This window comes from Vipera berus, assembly GCF_964194415.1.
Source record: "Vipera berus genome assembly, chromosome: 1".
Classification (NCBI taxonomy): domain Eukaryota; kingdom Metazoa; phylum Chordata; class Lepidosauria; order Squamata; family Viperidae; genus Vipera; species Vipera berus.
In genome coordinates, this window is record NC_138202.1 from 5,253,434 (window position 1) to 5,270,558 (window position 17,125).

The 17,125-nt window shown below is 48.1% G+C and overlaps 1 protein-coding gene across 3 annotated transcripts in view; it reads right to left on the bottom strand.

Moving 5' to 3' along the window:
- Positions 1-7,116: 7,116 nt before the first annotated feature.
- HDGFL2 (HDGF like 2) overlaps positions 7,117-17,125 on the bottom strand; it is a 39,004-nt gene continuing 28,995 nt past the window's right edge. The window contains exons 11-16 of one of the 3 annotated variants that reach the window (XM_081321067.1): positions 16,840-16,910; positions 14,385-14,455; positions 12,563-12,664; positions 9,628-9,844; positions 9,239-9,371; positions 7,117-8,201 (exon numbers count right to left, since the gene is read on the bottom strand). In XM_081321067.1, coding sequence (XP_081177193.1) covers positions 8,105-8,201; positions 9,239-9,371; positions 9,628-9,844; positions 12,563-12,664; positions 14,385-14,455; positions 16,840-16,910 — 691 coding nt within the window. In that variant the 3' untranslated portion in view covers positions 7,117-8,104. Of the gene's footprint in view, positions 8,202-9,238; positions 9,372-9,627; positions 9,845-12,562; positions 12,665-14,384; positions 14,458-16,839; positions 16,911-17,125 lie in introns of those variants that run through there. The other 2 variants (XM_081321066.1, XR_014025598.1) reach the window with 2 other exon arrangements.

The window sequence follows — 17,125 nt, forward strand, 5'->3', positions numbered from 1 at the left end:
CCTGAGCAGGGGGTGGGACTAGATGACCTCCAAGGTCCCTCCCAACTTTATTATTATATTACTTATTTTAAATTAATCTAGCTTCCCCATTGACTTGGCTTGTCAGGTCTCCAAATGCGATCATATGACCCCAGACACTGCAACCATGCTAAATGCATATAAATACCCGTGACCATGGGGATGTTGCAACGGACGTAAGTTTGAATTTTGAATGGTCACTAAATGAATGGTTTTAGGTTGAAGATTAACTAATGTTTCCAGACTTTTAGTCCTGCTCTGGGTGGGAGATATATTAAGATTTTTTTGATATGGGTCTTCCCACTTCTCGTTCCCTTAGTGTCCTCTGCATAACACTCCTTGACTCACGACCCCCATTGATCCTCAGATTTCTGTTGCTAAGTGAGACATGACCTTTCTCGCCAATCACCGCAGCGGTTGAAGTTAGCCCCACGGTCGTTAAGTGAGTCTGGCTTGCCCGTGGACTTTTCTTGTCAGAAGGCTGCAAAAGGAGAGTCCTGTGACACAACATGGCCACTGTTGTAAATGTGAGCCGGTTGACAAGTATTTTGACCACGGGGCCGTGAGGATGCCACGACGCTTGCGTGAAAAGCGGTCATGAAGCCACTTTGTTCAGTGCCATTGTTAACTTTGGTCGTAAGCTGAGGACCATCTGGCGCTTTGATGTCCGGAAATCAAAATAATTTCTTCCCTGTTTGGACAATGTCTTCCCAGAGCTGAGTGCTTTTTGCTAAAGAAGGCATAAAGGAATATTTCTTCCCTTCAAAAGGTTTTCTCACCGTGGGGCACTTTTAAGATGGGTGGACTTCAATTCCCAGAATTCCCCAGCCAGCTCTGCTGGCTGGGGAATTCTGGGAGTTGAAGTCCACCCATCTTGAAGTGGCCCGGATTGAGATACTCACAACATTGTTTAGTGACCAGTTACCACAGCACTGCAAAAAGTGACTTATGACTGTTTTCTCACACAACTGTCGCAGCATTGCCCAGGGTCATGTAATCAAAATGCAGACACTGGGCAACCGACTCATCTTTACGACGGTCGCAGTGTCCCGGGGTCACGTGATCCCTTTTGTGACCTTCCGACAAGCCCAAGTCGGAAGGTCACAAAAGGGACCTTCCACGAGGAAGCCAGTTTCACTCGACAGCCGTCTCGCTTAATGTAACGGCTACAGCGATTCCCTTAACAACCGTGGCAGGAGCGGTCGTAAAACGGGGCACCTTTCACTGAACCCATGTCGTCTCCCTTAGCAACAAAACCTCTCTTCTGTCCTTCTTTTCATTGCGGGAAGCTGACGTTCCAGAGCAAGAGAAGGACCGTTGTGGGATCCTTACCGTTATCCCCTGAATTTCCAATACGGATAAGTCCTCGGCTTACGACCATTCGAAGTTACCACGGCGGTGGGGGAGAGGAAAAAAAAAAGAGTCCTCAGACTTAACATTCTCGCAGTCCTGTGATGCAAAATCCAGGCCCTTGGCACCCGGCGTGCGTGTTCGTTGCCAGTTGCGGCGTGATGCGACTGTCACTTGTAACGTTTCCGGAATGGGGGGGGGGCTTAAGATAAGCCGATGGGGGGGGGGAACTGGATCCACTTAACAACTGTGTGATTCGTGAACAAAGCTGGCTTCGCGCAACAAACGTGCAATTCGCGGACAGCCTGGGAAAAGGTGGTAAAATCACGAGCCGGGATACTCAAAAAGACCCTGTTCACCATGGAAGTGGGAGTCGTAAAGTCGAGGACTGCCTGCCCTACACGACACAATGGTCTGCTTTATCAGTGTCTGGGGGTGGGGAGCTGAAGTCAGACCGGGACATCCCCTCCTTGCTCGGGGACGGGGGGGGGGGAGGAGGAGGAGAGAAAGGAAGCTGCAGAGAAGATATCCATCCCCAACCTTCTTCACGTCTTCTGGGCACCGAGGAGGTTTTTCCAGGAGGTTGGAAAAGGCCCCAAAGCTTCTGCCCCACAGGAGACCTTTTGTGGGTCCAACCAGGCCCCCAGGCAGATTATTCTATTCTATTCTATATTCTATTCTGTTCTATAATGTAATTCAATTCTATCCTATATTCTATTCTATTCTGTAATTCTATTCCGTTCTATTCTATATTCTAAATTCTATTCTGTTCTATTCCATTTATTCCCTATTCTATTCTATATTCTATTCTATCCTAATTCAATTCTATATTCCATTCTATAATTCTATTCTATTCCGTTCTATTCTATATTCTATCCTATTCCATTTCATTTATTCCATTCTATTCTAGTCTGTAATTCTATTCCATTCCATTCCACTCTCTCTCCTATTTCTGCTCTATTCTATTCATTTCCTATTCTATTCTATCCTGTAATTCAATTCAATTCAATATTCTATTCTATTCTGAAATCCTATTCTATTCTATCCCGTTCTATATTCTATTCTAAATTCTATTCTATTCCATTCCATTTATTCCCTATTCTATTCTATTCTATTCTATTCTATTCTATTCTATTCTATTCTATTCTATTCTATTCTATTCTGTAATTCTATTCTATTCTATTCTATTCTATTCTATTCTTCTGTTCTGTTTATTTCTATGCTATTCTATTCTGTAATTCTATTCTATTCTATTCTACTCTGTTCTATTCTATTCTATTCTATTATTCTGTTCTGTTTATTTCTATGCTATTCTATTCTGTAATTCTATTCTATTCTATTCTATTCTATTCTATTCTATTCTATTCTATTCTACTCTGTTCTATTCTATTCTATTCTACTCTGTTCTATTCTATTCTACTCTGTTCTGTTCTATTCTATTCTGTTCTATTGTATTCTGTTCTGTTCTATTCCGATTTTTATTTTTATTCTATTCTACTGTATATTCTATTCTATATTTTGTTCTATTCTGTTCTTGGGCCAGAGTCCGAATACCTGCAGAGGAGGTTACCTGCGCAGGTGTTCCCTGCCACCTCTTCATCTCTGACTTCCAACCTTTAGCAACAGACCAGCAGCCTCCTTACGAATGGCAGGTTTGGGACATCTGCAGGGACAACGGGGTGCAAAGGGGTGGCCGGGAGCTGTCGACGAAACATCCTCCCGTCCACAAATAGAGGAGATTGGGGGAGGGGGGAAAATCCTGCTAACAGACACAACTTTGGGGTCCAGAAGAAGCCCCCCAAGAGACTGGACCCAAATCAGTCAAGAAGTGACACGACAGAGCATTTTGGCTGCTAAGAGTCTTTGGTGTTCTCCCAGCTTGTTGTTTTTTTTGCGGACATTACTTGCGGACTAGGTAACGCCATCAGTGCTAAGCAGGAGTGGAGCTTAGAGAGAGGAGGAGGAGGAGGAGGAGGAGACAAGGAGAAGATGGAGGAGGAGTGGTGAACGAAAAGGAAGGCGACAGCTGTGGTTTTTTTTTTCTTGCAGACATTTTGTTATCCAATTAGGTAACACCACAAGTGCGAGGAGAGTTGAGTTTAGAGAAAGTAGTAGTAGTAGTAGTAGTAGTAGTAGTAGTAGTAGTATGGGGTCCTTGGTGCTCTCTGAGCTTGGTTGTTTGCTTGCAGACATTTCATGACCCAGCTAGGGAACATCATCAGTGCTAAAGAGGAGTGGAGTTTAGGGAGGAGGAGGAGGAGGACTGTAGGATCCTTGGTGTTCTCAGTGATAAAAGGGATGGGGGGGTTGTTGGGAGGAGGAGGAGGAATAGGAGAGTGACAACTGTTTTTTTTTCTTGCATTTTGTTATCCAGTTAGGTAACATCACGAGTGCGAGGAGAGTTGAGTTTAGAGAAAGTAGTAGTAGTAGTAGTAGTAGTAGTAGTAGTAGTAGTAGTAGTATGGGGTCCTTGGTGCTCTCTGAGCTTGGTTGTTTGCTTGCAGACATTTCATGACCCAGCTAGGGAACATCATCAGTGCTAAAGAGGAGTGGAGTTTAGGGAGGAGGAGGAGGACTGTAGGATCCTTGGTGTTCTCAGTGATAGAAGGGATGGGGGGGTTGTTGGGAGGAGGAGGAGGAATAGGAGAGTGACAACTGTTTTTTTTTCTTGCATTTTGTTATCCAGTTAGGTAACACCACGAGTGCGAGGAGAGTTGAGTTTAGAGAAAGTAGTAGTAGTAGTAGTAGTAGTAGTAGTAGTAGTAGTATGGGGTCCTTGGTGCTCTCTGAGCTTGGTTGTTTGCTTGCAGACATTTCATGATCCAGCTAGGGAACATCATCAGTGCTAAAGAGGAGTGGAGTTTAGGGAGGAGGAGGAGGAGGACTGTAGGATCCTTGGTGTTCTCAGTGATAGAAGGGATGGGGGGGGGTTGTTGGGAGGAGGAGGAGGAATAGGAGAGACAACTGTTTTTTTTTCTTGCAGACATTTTGTTATCCAGTTAGGTAACACCACGAGTGCGAGGAGAGTGGAGTTTAGAGAAAGTAGTAACAGTAAGGGGTCCTTAGTACTCTCTGAGCTTGGTTGTTTGCTTGCACACATTTCATGACCCAACTAGGTAACATCAACAGTGCTAGAACTCAGTGGGGTTTGTGGAGAGGAGGAGGAGGAGTGCTGCAACTCTGGGCTCCTTGGTGCTCTCTCTTGGTGGTTTCCTTGCAGACATTTCATGACCCAGCTAGCTGACAACATCAATGTTAGAAGGGGTTGCCAGCGTTGACGAGGGTGTTTTTTTTTCCTCCCCGGTGGTTCCTTGGAGTATTGTTTCCTGCTGGAAAGTTTGTCTGGGTGCAAGCTGCTGGAAAGGCTGCATTCTGGTCCGTTTCCTTCTTAGCTTTTTCATTGTCTCTTTGGACGGGCGTGTACTGGTGCTCAACTTACAACCGGACGCCTAACGACCCTTTGAGGTTACAATGGACCTCCGCGGGGGCACTTACAACCTGGTTGCGAAGGCCGATTCCCCCGTGGCCACATGACACGTTGGGCGTTCAGCAACCGGCCCACATTCACCGCTATTTGCAGTATCCTGCAGTCACGTGACCCCAAAACTGGCACTGAATCCCTGGTTTGGGGTAAAACCGGACCATAATCAACAAGTGCTTCGTTTTACGACTGCCGTGTTCACTTAAAAACCACCACAATAAGAGGTCCTAAAATCGGGCTGGCCGATTTACAACAACTGTCACAACTTATGACTGTGATAAGCAGGCTCCCTTATGGCTGTAAGTCAAGGACGACCTGTAAATGCAGTTACTTTCTATGTCATTAGCACTACGTCTGGTTAGCACTGATGACGTTACCTAGTTGGGTCATGAGACGTCTGCAAGAAAACAATGAAGCTCAGAGAGGACCCCACAGTCCATTCCCTCTTCCGCCTCCCCTTCTCATTCTTCCTTCTCCCCCTCTTCCTCCTCCTCCTCTCCACAACCCCCACATTCCCTTCTAGCACTGATGATAGTCTCTAGTTGGGTAATGAAACGTCCGCGAGAAAACACCCAAGCGCAGATGATGATGATGATAACTTTATTGTCACTTTGAATGTACACCAATTGGCATACATCAAAATGAAATTTCATTGCGTACCGCTCTCAAAGGGTCACCACCTCCGATATATACTCCTTGTAGAATCGTGGCCCGCTCAATTTTCACATTGTCCATTTTAGTCTCTAGGGAGTGAACGATGGCACACAGGACAGATGGAAATGGGGCTCCATGTGGATTAGCCCTCAAGTTAGCTTGTATTCGGACAACCTCGCCTTCTTTCCTTTTTCTGATCCTGACTCTTCCACCTTTTCCTTTAAGAGGCCTTGCTTCTTTTCGCCCCTGGAGCACGCTGCTGCCGCCGCCACCAACTCCTCCAAAAGCCTCTCTCTCTTCCTCTGGGCCTGCCGACAGCCTCATCCAGTTCCTTCGCCCCATAAGCTCCAGGTCCTCTCCTCCTCTGGAAACAGCCCTGATTTGCAGTAGAATCCATCACTGGGCCAGCAGTCAGATCTTGCTGCTGGTAGAACAAATTCAAACAGCGCCAACGACTTTTAACGGTCTCACCAACAGTTCCAAAACAACTAGAAACTCGCCATGCCAGCAAAGATTGTTGGTCGTATGTCGCATGTTACCTGTTGTGATTCAGGGTCAGCCTGTGGGTTCGGCAGTTGGGTCCGACGACTCAGAGGAGAGGGGTGTTGAAGAGCTTGCTGATGATGGCCTTGAGGCTCCGCAGAGCCCTCAGCTGGGCCCCTCCCACCTGGTCACAATGCAGACCCAGCTGTGTGAGCCTGACAGCGTGGATGAAGATGACCCACAGCTGGCCCTGTTCAAGGACGCCCGACGCAGGAGGCAGTCAATCAGGAGTAAACAGAGGAAGGCAATGGGGCACCTCGGAAGGAGGCAGAGAGAAGCCACGCCCTGAACTGTATAAAAGGGGAATGCGTGGGAGGGCTGGTTTGCTGAAGGCAACCGCTTGGATAGTTCCTGTTTCATAGCTTCTGTTTCATGGTTGGTGTCTTGTCTTGCTCTGTTTTATGTTAATAAATTTGGCAGGCTTTATTCCAGCCTCTTGCCGTTTGTAAAGGGGTTGTCCCTGCTTTTGCTGCAGGGCCAGTAGCAGGCTGGTACAGAACATTACCTTCGTTCCACCATGTTGCTCAAACACATTAAAATCTTCCTGATCATGTGGCCTATACTAGCCCTTAAAAACTATTCGCCTTCAAGAGCCAATGCAGCCGCAGCCATTCCAGGCGCCGCCACAGTCGTCCTCTCTGCAACCCCCCCTTCCTTTCTTGCTGTTAATGCTGCAAACATTGACATGTTTTTGCACCGACAATGTAAGAAGACAGCCTTTGGTTTAAACTGCTTCGCTTTGAATCTTGAAGGGAGGGAATTTTCTAACGGCTATTTTGAGAAGATTAGAAAAGCCCGCGTACAGAATGGGAGGAGAGACCTCCTATGTAAAAGTAATTGGATGTGATTTACGACGTGTAGGGCGGGGATTGTGTGTGTGTTACGATGGCTTTGTGGGGGGGGGGAGAGGAGATTTCAGATTCTGGCATCCCTCCACGAGTGCCGACGTTCCGTTTCGTTACTAAGACTTTTTAGATAAATAATATGCCTGCAACTTGTTGGAATTGTCTCGTTCATCGGAACCATGACACTTGCACTGATGACGTTACGTAGCTGGGTCACGAAACGTCTGCAAGAAAATAGCAAGCCTCAGAAAGCACCAAGGTTCTTCTTCTCCCCTTCTCTTTCTCACCGCAAACGTCACTCCCTTTAGCACCGTTGATGTTGCCTAGTTGAGTAATGAAACATCGGTGCACCAAGGGCCCCACAGTCGTCCTCCTCCAAGCCACAAAACCCACACCCCCTTCTGGAACTGATGACGTTATGTAGTTTGGAGATGAGACGTCTGGAAGAAAACCCAAATCAAGAGAGCGCCAAGGAACCCGGTCTTCCTCCTCTCCTGGCACTCCGCAAACCCCACATTCCCTTCTGGCACCGATGACGTTCCCTAGTCGGGTGGCGAAACGTCCGCAAGAGAACCACCCAGCTCCGGGGGCGCCGAGGACCCCGCAGTTCAACCCTTCCAAGCTGGAACCCCTTCAGCTTCTCCCCCCTGAAAATCTCCGGCCCCCAGAGGGTCAGGATGTGGGTGGATCTCCAAAGTTTTAAAGCCCCGGTCACCGACCCCTGCTCTTCTCGTTCCCCGAGCCGAAGAAAAGAAAAAAAATAATAAAGGAGGTAGACCAAAGACCGGCGGCCTTTTCTTTTTTCTCTCTCTTTTTTTTCATTAAAAAACAACCCTTTATATATTCCATTTCGTGTTCTGTGGAAATCACAAGATTAAAGGCGAGAGGCGGGAGAGGGGAGGACAGGGAAGCGCCGAGGAACGTGGGGGGGGGGGGAAGGGGCAATACAAATGTACCGGGGGTGGGTGGGTGGGTGGGTCAGCCCTCCCCCCCCGCCCCGAAGTTCATCATTCTGGAGGGAGCGAAGGGGGAAGAGGAGAGCGGAGGGGGGAAGAGTTCTCGGGGAGGACGTGACCTAGAACGCCATCTACCGCAGGGGGCCTGGAGAAGCATCGCAGAAAACGCCGGGCGCAGGCTGCCGGCGTCACCAACAATCCGGGGCCACTTCCTCGGGCGTGGGTGGGTGTGGGGGGAGGGCCCCTTTCGGCCGCCCTCAACTCTCCTCATCTTCGTCCGCCGAGTCCGACTCTGGGTGGGCCCTGCCTCGCTCCGTCCCGGCCCGCTCCGTCTCGGCATAGTCCTGCGTTCCGCTGGGGTCCCAGGAGGGCGGGAAGGAAGAAGTGGGAGAGAGAGAGAAAGAGAGAGAGAGAGATCAGGGCGTGAGGAAGAGCCGGGAAACCTGGGGACCTGCGGCAGCCTTCCTAAATTCGGGAAGGGTCTTCTCGGAGGCCGGGGAAGAGAAGGGCGGTTTGTGAGATATCCCTTCCCTCCCATCTCCCTTTCTCCTTCCTTCTTTTCCTTTCCTTTCCTTCTTTCCCGACGTGCCTTCCTCCCTCTTCTTCTTCTTTCCCTTTCTTTCCTCCTTCCCTCTGTCCCTCCTTCCTCTTTCCTATCTTCCTCCACCTTCCCTCTTTCTTCCCCTCCTCCATCTCCTTCCTCCCTCCCTCCCTTCTATTTCTTCTTTCTTCCTTCCCCCCTCCCTCCCCTTCCCTCTTCCCTCCCTCTCCTTCCTTCCTCCCTCCACACCTCCTTCCTCCCTCCCTTTTCCCTCCCTCCTCCCTCCCTCCCCCTTTTCCCTCCCTCCCTGCCTCTCCTTCGTTCCTTCTTCCCCCCTCCCTTTTCTCTTCCTTCCTCCCTCTACTTCCTCCCCTCTACCCTCCCTTTTCCCTCTCCCTCCCTCCCTTTCCTCCCTCCCTCCTTCCTCCACCCTCCCTTTTCTCTCCCTCCCTCCTCCCTCCCTCCACCCTTTTCCCTCCCTCCCTGCCTCTCCTTCCTTCCTTCCTCCCCCCTCCCTTTTCTCTTCCTTCCTCCCTCTACTTCCTCCCCTCTACCCTCCCTCCTTCCTCCACCCTCCCTTTTCTCTCCCTCCCTCCTCCCTCCCTCCACCCTCTTCCCTCCCTCCGCCTCTCCTTCCTTCCTTCCTTCCTCCCTCCCTCCTTCCTCCACCCTCCCTTTTCCCTTCCTCCCTCCACTTCCTCCCTCCCTCCCCTCCCTTCTTCCCTCTCCCTCCCTCCTCCCTCCCTCCCTGCCTCTCCCTCCTTCCTTCCTCCACCCTCCCTTTTCCCTCTCTCTCTCCCTCCCTCCCTCTCCCTCCTCCCTCCCATGCCCGCCCCCCAGACCGACTTACTCGTTGTGGGCGTCTTCAGGCGATGTCCCCCTCTTGCCCTCTCCGGAAGTCCAGTCTTCCCCTCGGCCTTTGTCCTCTGCTTCCCCTTCCTCTTTCTGGGTGGCCGACTCCCCATTCACAGGCGCTGGGAGATCTGGAAGAGGAACAGGCCTTCTCGCACCAGGAGCAAAGGGCTGGATTTCTCTCCCCTTGGGAATCCTGGGCTGCTTCTCAGTAATGGGGGTCTCTTGGGACCCCTCCCCCCCACCGAGATGGGAAGCCAGCAGCTCAACGGGGTCTCCTTTTCTAAGGAACAGGGGCGAATCCCGCAGCTTTCAGAATCGATATTTGACCGGCCAAAGTTTCCCGGAATCTTTGGATTTCGACTCCCGCCTGGAGAAGGACCTTACCGGCATCTTTTTCCTCCTGGCTCCGCTCGTTCTCCGTTTCCCCGGCCGGCAACTTCTCCTTGTCTCTGCCCCCTTCCTCCTTCTCCTCCTTCTCCACGTCAGCCCTGTGCACCTTCTGGTTGCCCCCAGTTTTGGGGCCCAGGACGCGGGATTTCAGGCAGGTGTAGACTTCGGCTGCCTTTTCCATCACATCCTTGTTGGCTTTGTAACGTCGAATCTGATGATGACCGAAAGAAGATGAAGAAGAAGAAAAAAAGAAAGAAAGGTTCAGCCTGGGAGGGTCTGGAAGGGCAGCTCCAAAGGGCTCCCACGAGGGCAGCTATCTGAACCCTTCAGGTTCCTGGAACTAAGAAGAGATTTCCTGACAGTGAGAACGATTAACCAGTGGAACGAAATTCCTCCAGAAGCTTTGGGTGCTCCAACACTGGAAGTCTTTAAGAAGAGACTGGACAGCCGTTTGTCTGAAATGGGTATATTGGGTTTCCTGCCTGAGCAGAGGGTTGGACTAGATGACCTCCAAGATCCCTTCCAGCTCTATTCTATTCTATTCTATTCTATTCTATTCTATTCTATTCTATTCTATTCTATTCTATTCTATTCTATTCTATCCTATTCTATTCTGTATTCCAATATCTATTCTATTCTATTCTATTCCATTCCATTATTCTATTCTATTCTATTCTATTCTATTCTATTCTATTCTATTCTATTCCATTCCATTCCATTCCATTCTTCTATTCTATTCTATTCTATTCTATTCTATTCTTATTCTAATCCATTCCATTCCATTATTCTATTCTATTCCTATTCTATCCTGTAATTCTATTCTATTCTATTCTATTCTATTCTGTAATTCTATTCTATCCTGTAATTCTATTCTATTCTCAATATTCTGTTCTGTTCTATTCTACCGTATTTGTCGGACCATAAGACGCACTTTTTTCCCCCAAAAGTGGGGGGGGGGAAACGAGGGTGCGTCTTATGGTCCGAAGGTGATCCGTATGGCCAGCCCCAACCTCCGCAAGTGGAGCACGAATCGGCACGTGCTGAGAAACGCCGATCTCATGCTCCTGCACTCTCCCTCGCTCGGTTTCAGCTTCCTTTGCTACAAGAGAAAGCAGGCTGAAACCGAAAGAGGCAGATTGCCAGGAATGCGAATCGGCTGATCTCGCGCTGCTGCAATCTGCCTCGTTTCAGCCTGCTTTCTCTTTTAGCAAGGGAAGCTGAAACCGAGCAAGGGAGTTTGCAGAAGCGCGAGATCGGCCGATTTGCATTTCTGGCAATCTCCCTCGCTCCGTTTCACACACGAACCATTTCCTATTGCACAAAGACCAGCAAGGTGAGTGGCTCAGATTTTCAGTGGGAAAATGAGTGAAAGCAAACAGAGGGCCAGCTGCATTTCTGAGAAGAGATCCCGTTTAACATCTGGTAAACAATCTGGAACTGCAATTCAGAGAGAAGGAAGTCTGCACATCACAAGGAGCCACAAGTTTGTTTTAAGTGACAAGCAAAACAAATGAGCCTCAGTAAGTTGGGCCTGACTGGTAAAAAGTTCCCAAACTGTCCCTAATCTAGTTAGCTAAGTTTCATGTTCTTTTCTCTGCTGGGAAGAGTAAGTGAACTTTAAAAAAGGATCCATGGTTTTGTTTTGTTTCTTTAATTCCAGACAAAGTGAAAATTCTCAGGTTACATCTGCAATGGTGACAAACCACAAGCCATGCTTGCTTATAAACGTGTTAGCGGCCCAGCCATAGTTTTTGTCTATGTAACCGAGTCTCTACAAGACCCCCGCTGCAATCCTCTCTCGTAATTTCTCTGGGATGCAAAATAAAGAGTTGCTGGTACCCCATCTTGCGGGATTAGTGAAGGATAATTCAAACAATAACCCATGTAAAGTATTTCGAGTAACGCTCAGCATTGCCTGAAGTCCAATCCATTTAATGGTGACTGGAAGGAAGGAAGGAAGGGACAATGGGAGAGGGAGGAAGAGAGAAGGAGAAAGAATTTTTTTTCTTGTTTTCCTGCTCTAAAAACTGGGTGCGTCTTATGGTCCGGTGCGTCTTATGGTCCGAAAAATACGGTATTCTATCCTATCCTTATCCTATGCTTATTCTATTCTGTATGCTAATTCTATTCCATTCCATTCCATTCTATTATTCTGTTTATTCCATTCTTTATTCCATTCTATTCTTTATCCTATTCTTTATCCTATCCTATCCTATCCTTATTCTATTCTATTCTATCCTATCCTATCCTAATTATTCTATTCTATTCTTAGTCTAGTCTAGTCTATCCTATCCCTATTTTATTCTGTAATTATGATGGTTTCTTAGTCTTCACACCCCAGTCAGCTCGATTTTAGCTGATGTGGTTGGCTAAACCCAGCCAGTGTCGCTCAATCAATAAATATCTATGAAGATTCTCAACCATCCAGGTCAAGGTTGTCCCCTTGTAGCATCACGTGATCAAAATTCAAACACTTGGCAACTGACTCCTATTTACGATGGTTTTCAGTATCCCGGGGGGGGGGGGTCACGCGATCCCTTTTTGCGACCTTCTGCCAAGCAAAGTCAATTGGGGGGGGTGGAGGAGGGGAGAGAAGCCGGATTCACTAAACCACCATGCTGCTAACTGTACAGCTGCAGTGATTCACTTAACAACTGTGGCAAGAAAGGCCGTAAAATGAGGCCAAAAAAAAATATATGTTTCACTTAGCCAGAGAAATTTTGGGCCCAGTTGTGGTCGTTAAGTCGAGGACTCCCTGTGCATAACGACCACAACTGTGCCCCAAACTTCTCTTGCTAAGCGAGACGGTTAAGTGAGTTTTGTCCCAATTTGAACGGTCGCTAAAAGAACTGACGTAAGTTGAGGACTAACCGCACAAGCTGGGCGGCAGGAGGAAACAGCCACTCTCGCCATCCGTGGCCCCACGTACCTTTTTCAGGGTAGCCACGACGTTGGTGTGCTTCTGGAGGATGTGTGAAGTGACCTGCAAGCTTCCCAGCTCTTCTAACGCGCTCAGACACCTCTTGATGTCCTAAAGGGAAAGAAGAGGATCGGGTGGGCCCAGATTAGCTGGCCTGGTTTTACAGTCCCAGGAAGCAGCGTGTCTGGCAGCGAATCAGATGGCAAGAAGGGAGGGAGGGGCATGGGGAGTCGAGGCAACGGTGCCATGCTAGCAATCCTTCAGGCTTGATTGGGAAAACTCTGGCCTTCAATCAAGAGGGGAAAGGTGGGGGGCGGGGTTTGAAGCAGAAAAAATATACCTGGATGTTCAGGTATCCTTCAACAACGAAGGGGATGTTTCTTAACCTTGGCCATTTGAAGAAGCATGGACTTCAATTCCTAGAATTCTGGGAGTTGAAGTCCACCCAACGCAAAGCAACCTAGCTGGGGAATTGTGGGAGTGGAAGCCCACCCAACGCAAAGCATTCTGGCTGGGGAATTCTGGCAGTGGAAGTCCACCCATCTTAAACAAACCTAGCTGGGGAATTCTGGGAGTGGAAGCCCACCCAACGCAAAGCATTCTGGCTGGGGAATTCTGGCAGTGGAAGTCCACCCATCTTAAACAAACCTAGCTGGGGAATTCTGGGAGTGGAAGTCCACCCAACGCAAAGCATTCTGGCTGGGGAATTCTGGGAGTGGAAGCCCACCCACCTTAAAGCAACCTAGCTGGGGAATTCTGGGAGTGGAAGCCCACCCAACGCAAAGCATTCTGGCTGGGGAATTCTGGGAGTGGAAGCCCACCCATCTTAAAGCAACCTAGCTGGGGAATTCTGGGAGTGAAAGCCCACCCACCTTAATGACTTAATGACTGAAAAACCCTGACTTAAAGGAACAAGAGGATCCCCAAATATCTGCTGGACTCATTTCTAATAGGAGGAAGGGGGTTTGAAGCTTGTGTGAATGAGCTGACTGGCTAGCCAACTCAGATAGGGAATACATCTGAAAGCTGACTCAGGAAGTCAGATTCTCCCACCCCTGACACTGGAAGCAAAGCAGGGTGGAGTGTTTTGTGATTGATTAGAATTTTCTGGACTTCATAACGCAAGGCAGCAAATATATATAATACTCCTCCTTCCTATTTGCCCCATCCATAACCACCACCTGTGAGAGGTGGGTTGCAATGGCCCAAAGTCACCCAGTTGGCTTTCGAGCCAAAGGTGGGACTAGAACTCCCTTCTCCTGGTAATTGGCTCAGAACTGCCTAGCTGGCTTTTATGCCCAAGGCGGGACTAGAACTCATGGTCGCTTGGTAATTTGCCCCAAATCACCCAGCCTAAGGTGAGACTAGAACTCTTAAATGTTCTGGTGATTGGCCCAAATCACCAGCCGGCATTCGTGCCTAAGGCGGGACTAGAATTCTCCATCTCCTGGTGATTGGCCCAAATCATCAGCTGGCATTCGTGCCTAAGGCAGGACTAGAATTCTCCATCTCCTGGTGATTGGCCCAAATCATCAGCTGGCGTTCAGGCCTAAGGCGGGACTAGAATTCTCCATCTCCTGGTGATTGGCCCAAATCATCAGCTGGCATTCGTGCCTGAGGTGGGATTAGAATTCTCCACCACCTGGTGATTTGGGCCAAATCAACAGCTGCCATTGACGCCTAAGGCGGGACTAGAACTCACTGACTCCTGGGGATTGGCCCAAAGTCACCGAGGCAGCTTTCATGCTTAAGGCCAGACTAGAACTCACCGACTCCTGGTTTCTAGCCTGGTAACTTAACCACTAGACCAAACTGGCTCCAAATAGCTTACCGGATTGTCCACTTTGAGGGCAAACTTGATCTCGCTGTGCAATTTCTGAAGCTTCTCTTCCACCGTTGGTTCTGCAGTGGGAGGAACGGTTTTTTTAAAAGTCTGCCCCACTAGCCTCGTGGATCCCCACAGCAAGGGCATTTATTGGCTAGCCCAGGGGTCTTCAACCTTGGCCCTTTTATGGCTTGTGGACTTCAACTCCCAGAATTCCTTAGCCAGGGATGCTAGCTTTGGAATTCTGGGAGTTGAAGTCCACAAGTCATAAAAGGGCCAAGGGTTGAAGACCCCCGATATATACTAAATCAACTCTCCCGCTACCATGAAGGAAAAAAAAAGGGGAATTTAATCCGGAGTAGATGAGGATGTAAGAACCTGCAGTCAAAAATAACTATTTCTATTTGGTTTATCTGATCAATGTTAAAATACGTTGTTACTTCTGGCTACCTTTCACGGACTTTCGGCTAACACCAGGACCGAAAAGGTAAAATGTTTGATGGATTTTTCTATAGATATAGATGATATGGGAAGAAGAGATAAAATGTTTGTAACTTTGAAGGGGGTGAAGAGTTAATACATTTATTTATACTTATGATGAAGGTTGGAAGTCACTTTATATATTTACTTTCTCTTTGTTTCTTTTTCTTCTAGTTTTTTTTGTTGTTTCTTTTTTCTGGAACTTTTTAATTTTTTAAAAAAAATTTAATTTAATTTTTTTAAAAAAAAATTTTGTCCCTTCGCTCCCTTTTTTAGTTTGTATTAGATTTTAGTGTTCTTAGTAAAAAATCTATATATGTGCATGTGTGTGTGTGTGTGTGTGTGTGTGTATTAGGATATTAAATTTAATAGCTAAAATAGTAAAATGTACAATAGTTATACACCTGTAGTTGATTTAATTAGAGCAGGGAGCTTCATGCTTAGCCCTTTTATGAGTTGTGGACTTCAACTCCCAGAATTCCTCAGCCAGCGTTGCTGGCTGAGGAATTCTGGGAGTTGAAGTCCACAACTCATAAAAAGGCCAAGGTTGAAGACCCCTGGCTAGGCATATATCTGCTCTAGGTCCAGCCAATCAAAGGGGTCCTGGCTCTTCTGATTTGACTCCTTGAACCACCCCCTTGCAAGGTAGGCAGGCATTCAGCAAACAAAGCTCAACAGTAGAAGGACTCTTACGATCTCCCCTTTGTCGAGAGAGTTCAGTCAGAGGCTGGAGGGAGCAGCTTTCAATTGGATTCCCGCCCTGAACAAGGGTTAAACTTGATGACCTCAAATGGAAAGATCCAGTTGAGAGCCACTGGAGCCCAAACTGGCTGGAAAGCATTGCAGGCAATTCTCAAATTTCCCTTTTTGTGGCAAATGAGGGCTCCTGTGCTGTTGACAGCCGACAATCCACAGCACAAGTTTTTCCCAACGTGTGGAAAGACTGAAAATACAAACAATAGTAATATTCCAGTATTTGAGGGGGGAGGGCTGCCACAAAGAAGAGGGGGGGGTGTCAATCTATTTTCCCAAGCACCAGAAGTCAGGACAAGAAGCAATGGATGGAAACTAACCAAGGAGAGAAGCAACCTGGAATTAAGGGGAAACTTCCTGACAGCGAGAAAAATTAACCAGCGGAACTACCTGCCTGCAGAAGTTGTGAATGCTCCAACACTGGAGGTTTTTAAGAAGAGACTGGACGATCCCTTATCTGGGGTTTCCTGTTTGAGCAGGGGGTTGGACTAGAAGACCTCCAAGGTCCCTTCCCACTCTTGTTATTTGTCAAAGCAAGAACATCCGATGTTAGCTGCAGATTTTGGCTTCAGCTATGTTCATGCCGATGCTATGTTACTCAAATAAAGATTCTTTCAAGGAAAACAATGCCTCCACGTTCTTTGAAGAGTTTCATCTGTCGGAACCATGACATTATTCTGTTAAAAGCCCAACCGCTGTCAACATTTATTTATTTATTTATTTAGTTACATTTATATACCGCCCTATTCCCTGAGGACTCAGGGCGGTTTACAGGAAATTAAAAAATCCACCATACAAAAGTTAAAAAAACCAAATTCAAAAATATTAAATTGACCCTGTATACTTAAAACCCCAATTAAAATTTCTCCTCAGCCTGGGCCCGAGAGCTCAAAGAGCCAGGTCTTCAGGCCCCGGCGGAATGATCGGAGGTCGGGGGCAGTCCTCAGCTCCACCGGCAGCTGGTTCCAGAGGGCAGGCGCTCCCACTGAGAAGGCCCTATCCCTGGGTGTCACCCGCCGGCAATCTCTCACCGGCGGCACCCTGAGCAGACCCTCCCTGTGGGACCGCACTGGGCGAAGGGGGTTTGATGCCGGCAGCAGGTGTTCCCTCAAATAGCCCGGACCCAGGCCATGTGGATACTAAGGCTGCCGTCAACCAAGACCCCCCAACATGCAAGTAAATGATACTCAAGGTCACCCAAAGGTCCCCCCCTGCCATTTTTTTTTACCTTTTTTCTTCTCCAATTTTCTTTCTGACAGCAGATCGGGCTTCTTCCTGCCTCGTTCGGCTTTCAGAGACCTACGGGGGAGAAAACGGCAGGAGGGAAGCGTCAAAGGAAGGAAGGGGGACGAACTGGCACCCCAGATCAGACCGAGCCTCCTCTGCAGCTGAAGAAAAGTGGCCGGCTCCCAGACGGACTCTTTAGCCCTGGGTTCCAAAGATGCCTCTCTTCTTTCCATTGGACGGCTAACCGAGGTCTCTGGGCAGAACTGCCAATCAGCTGCCTCAAATTC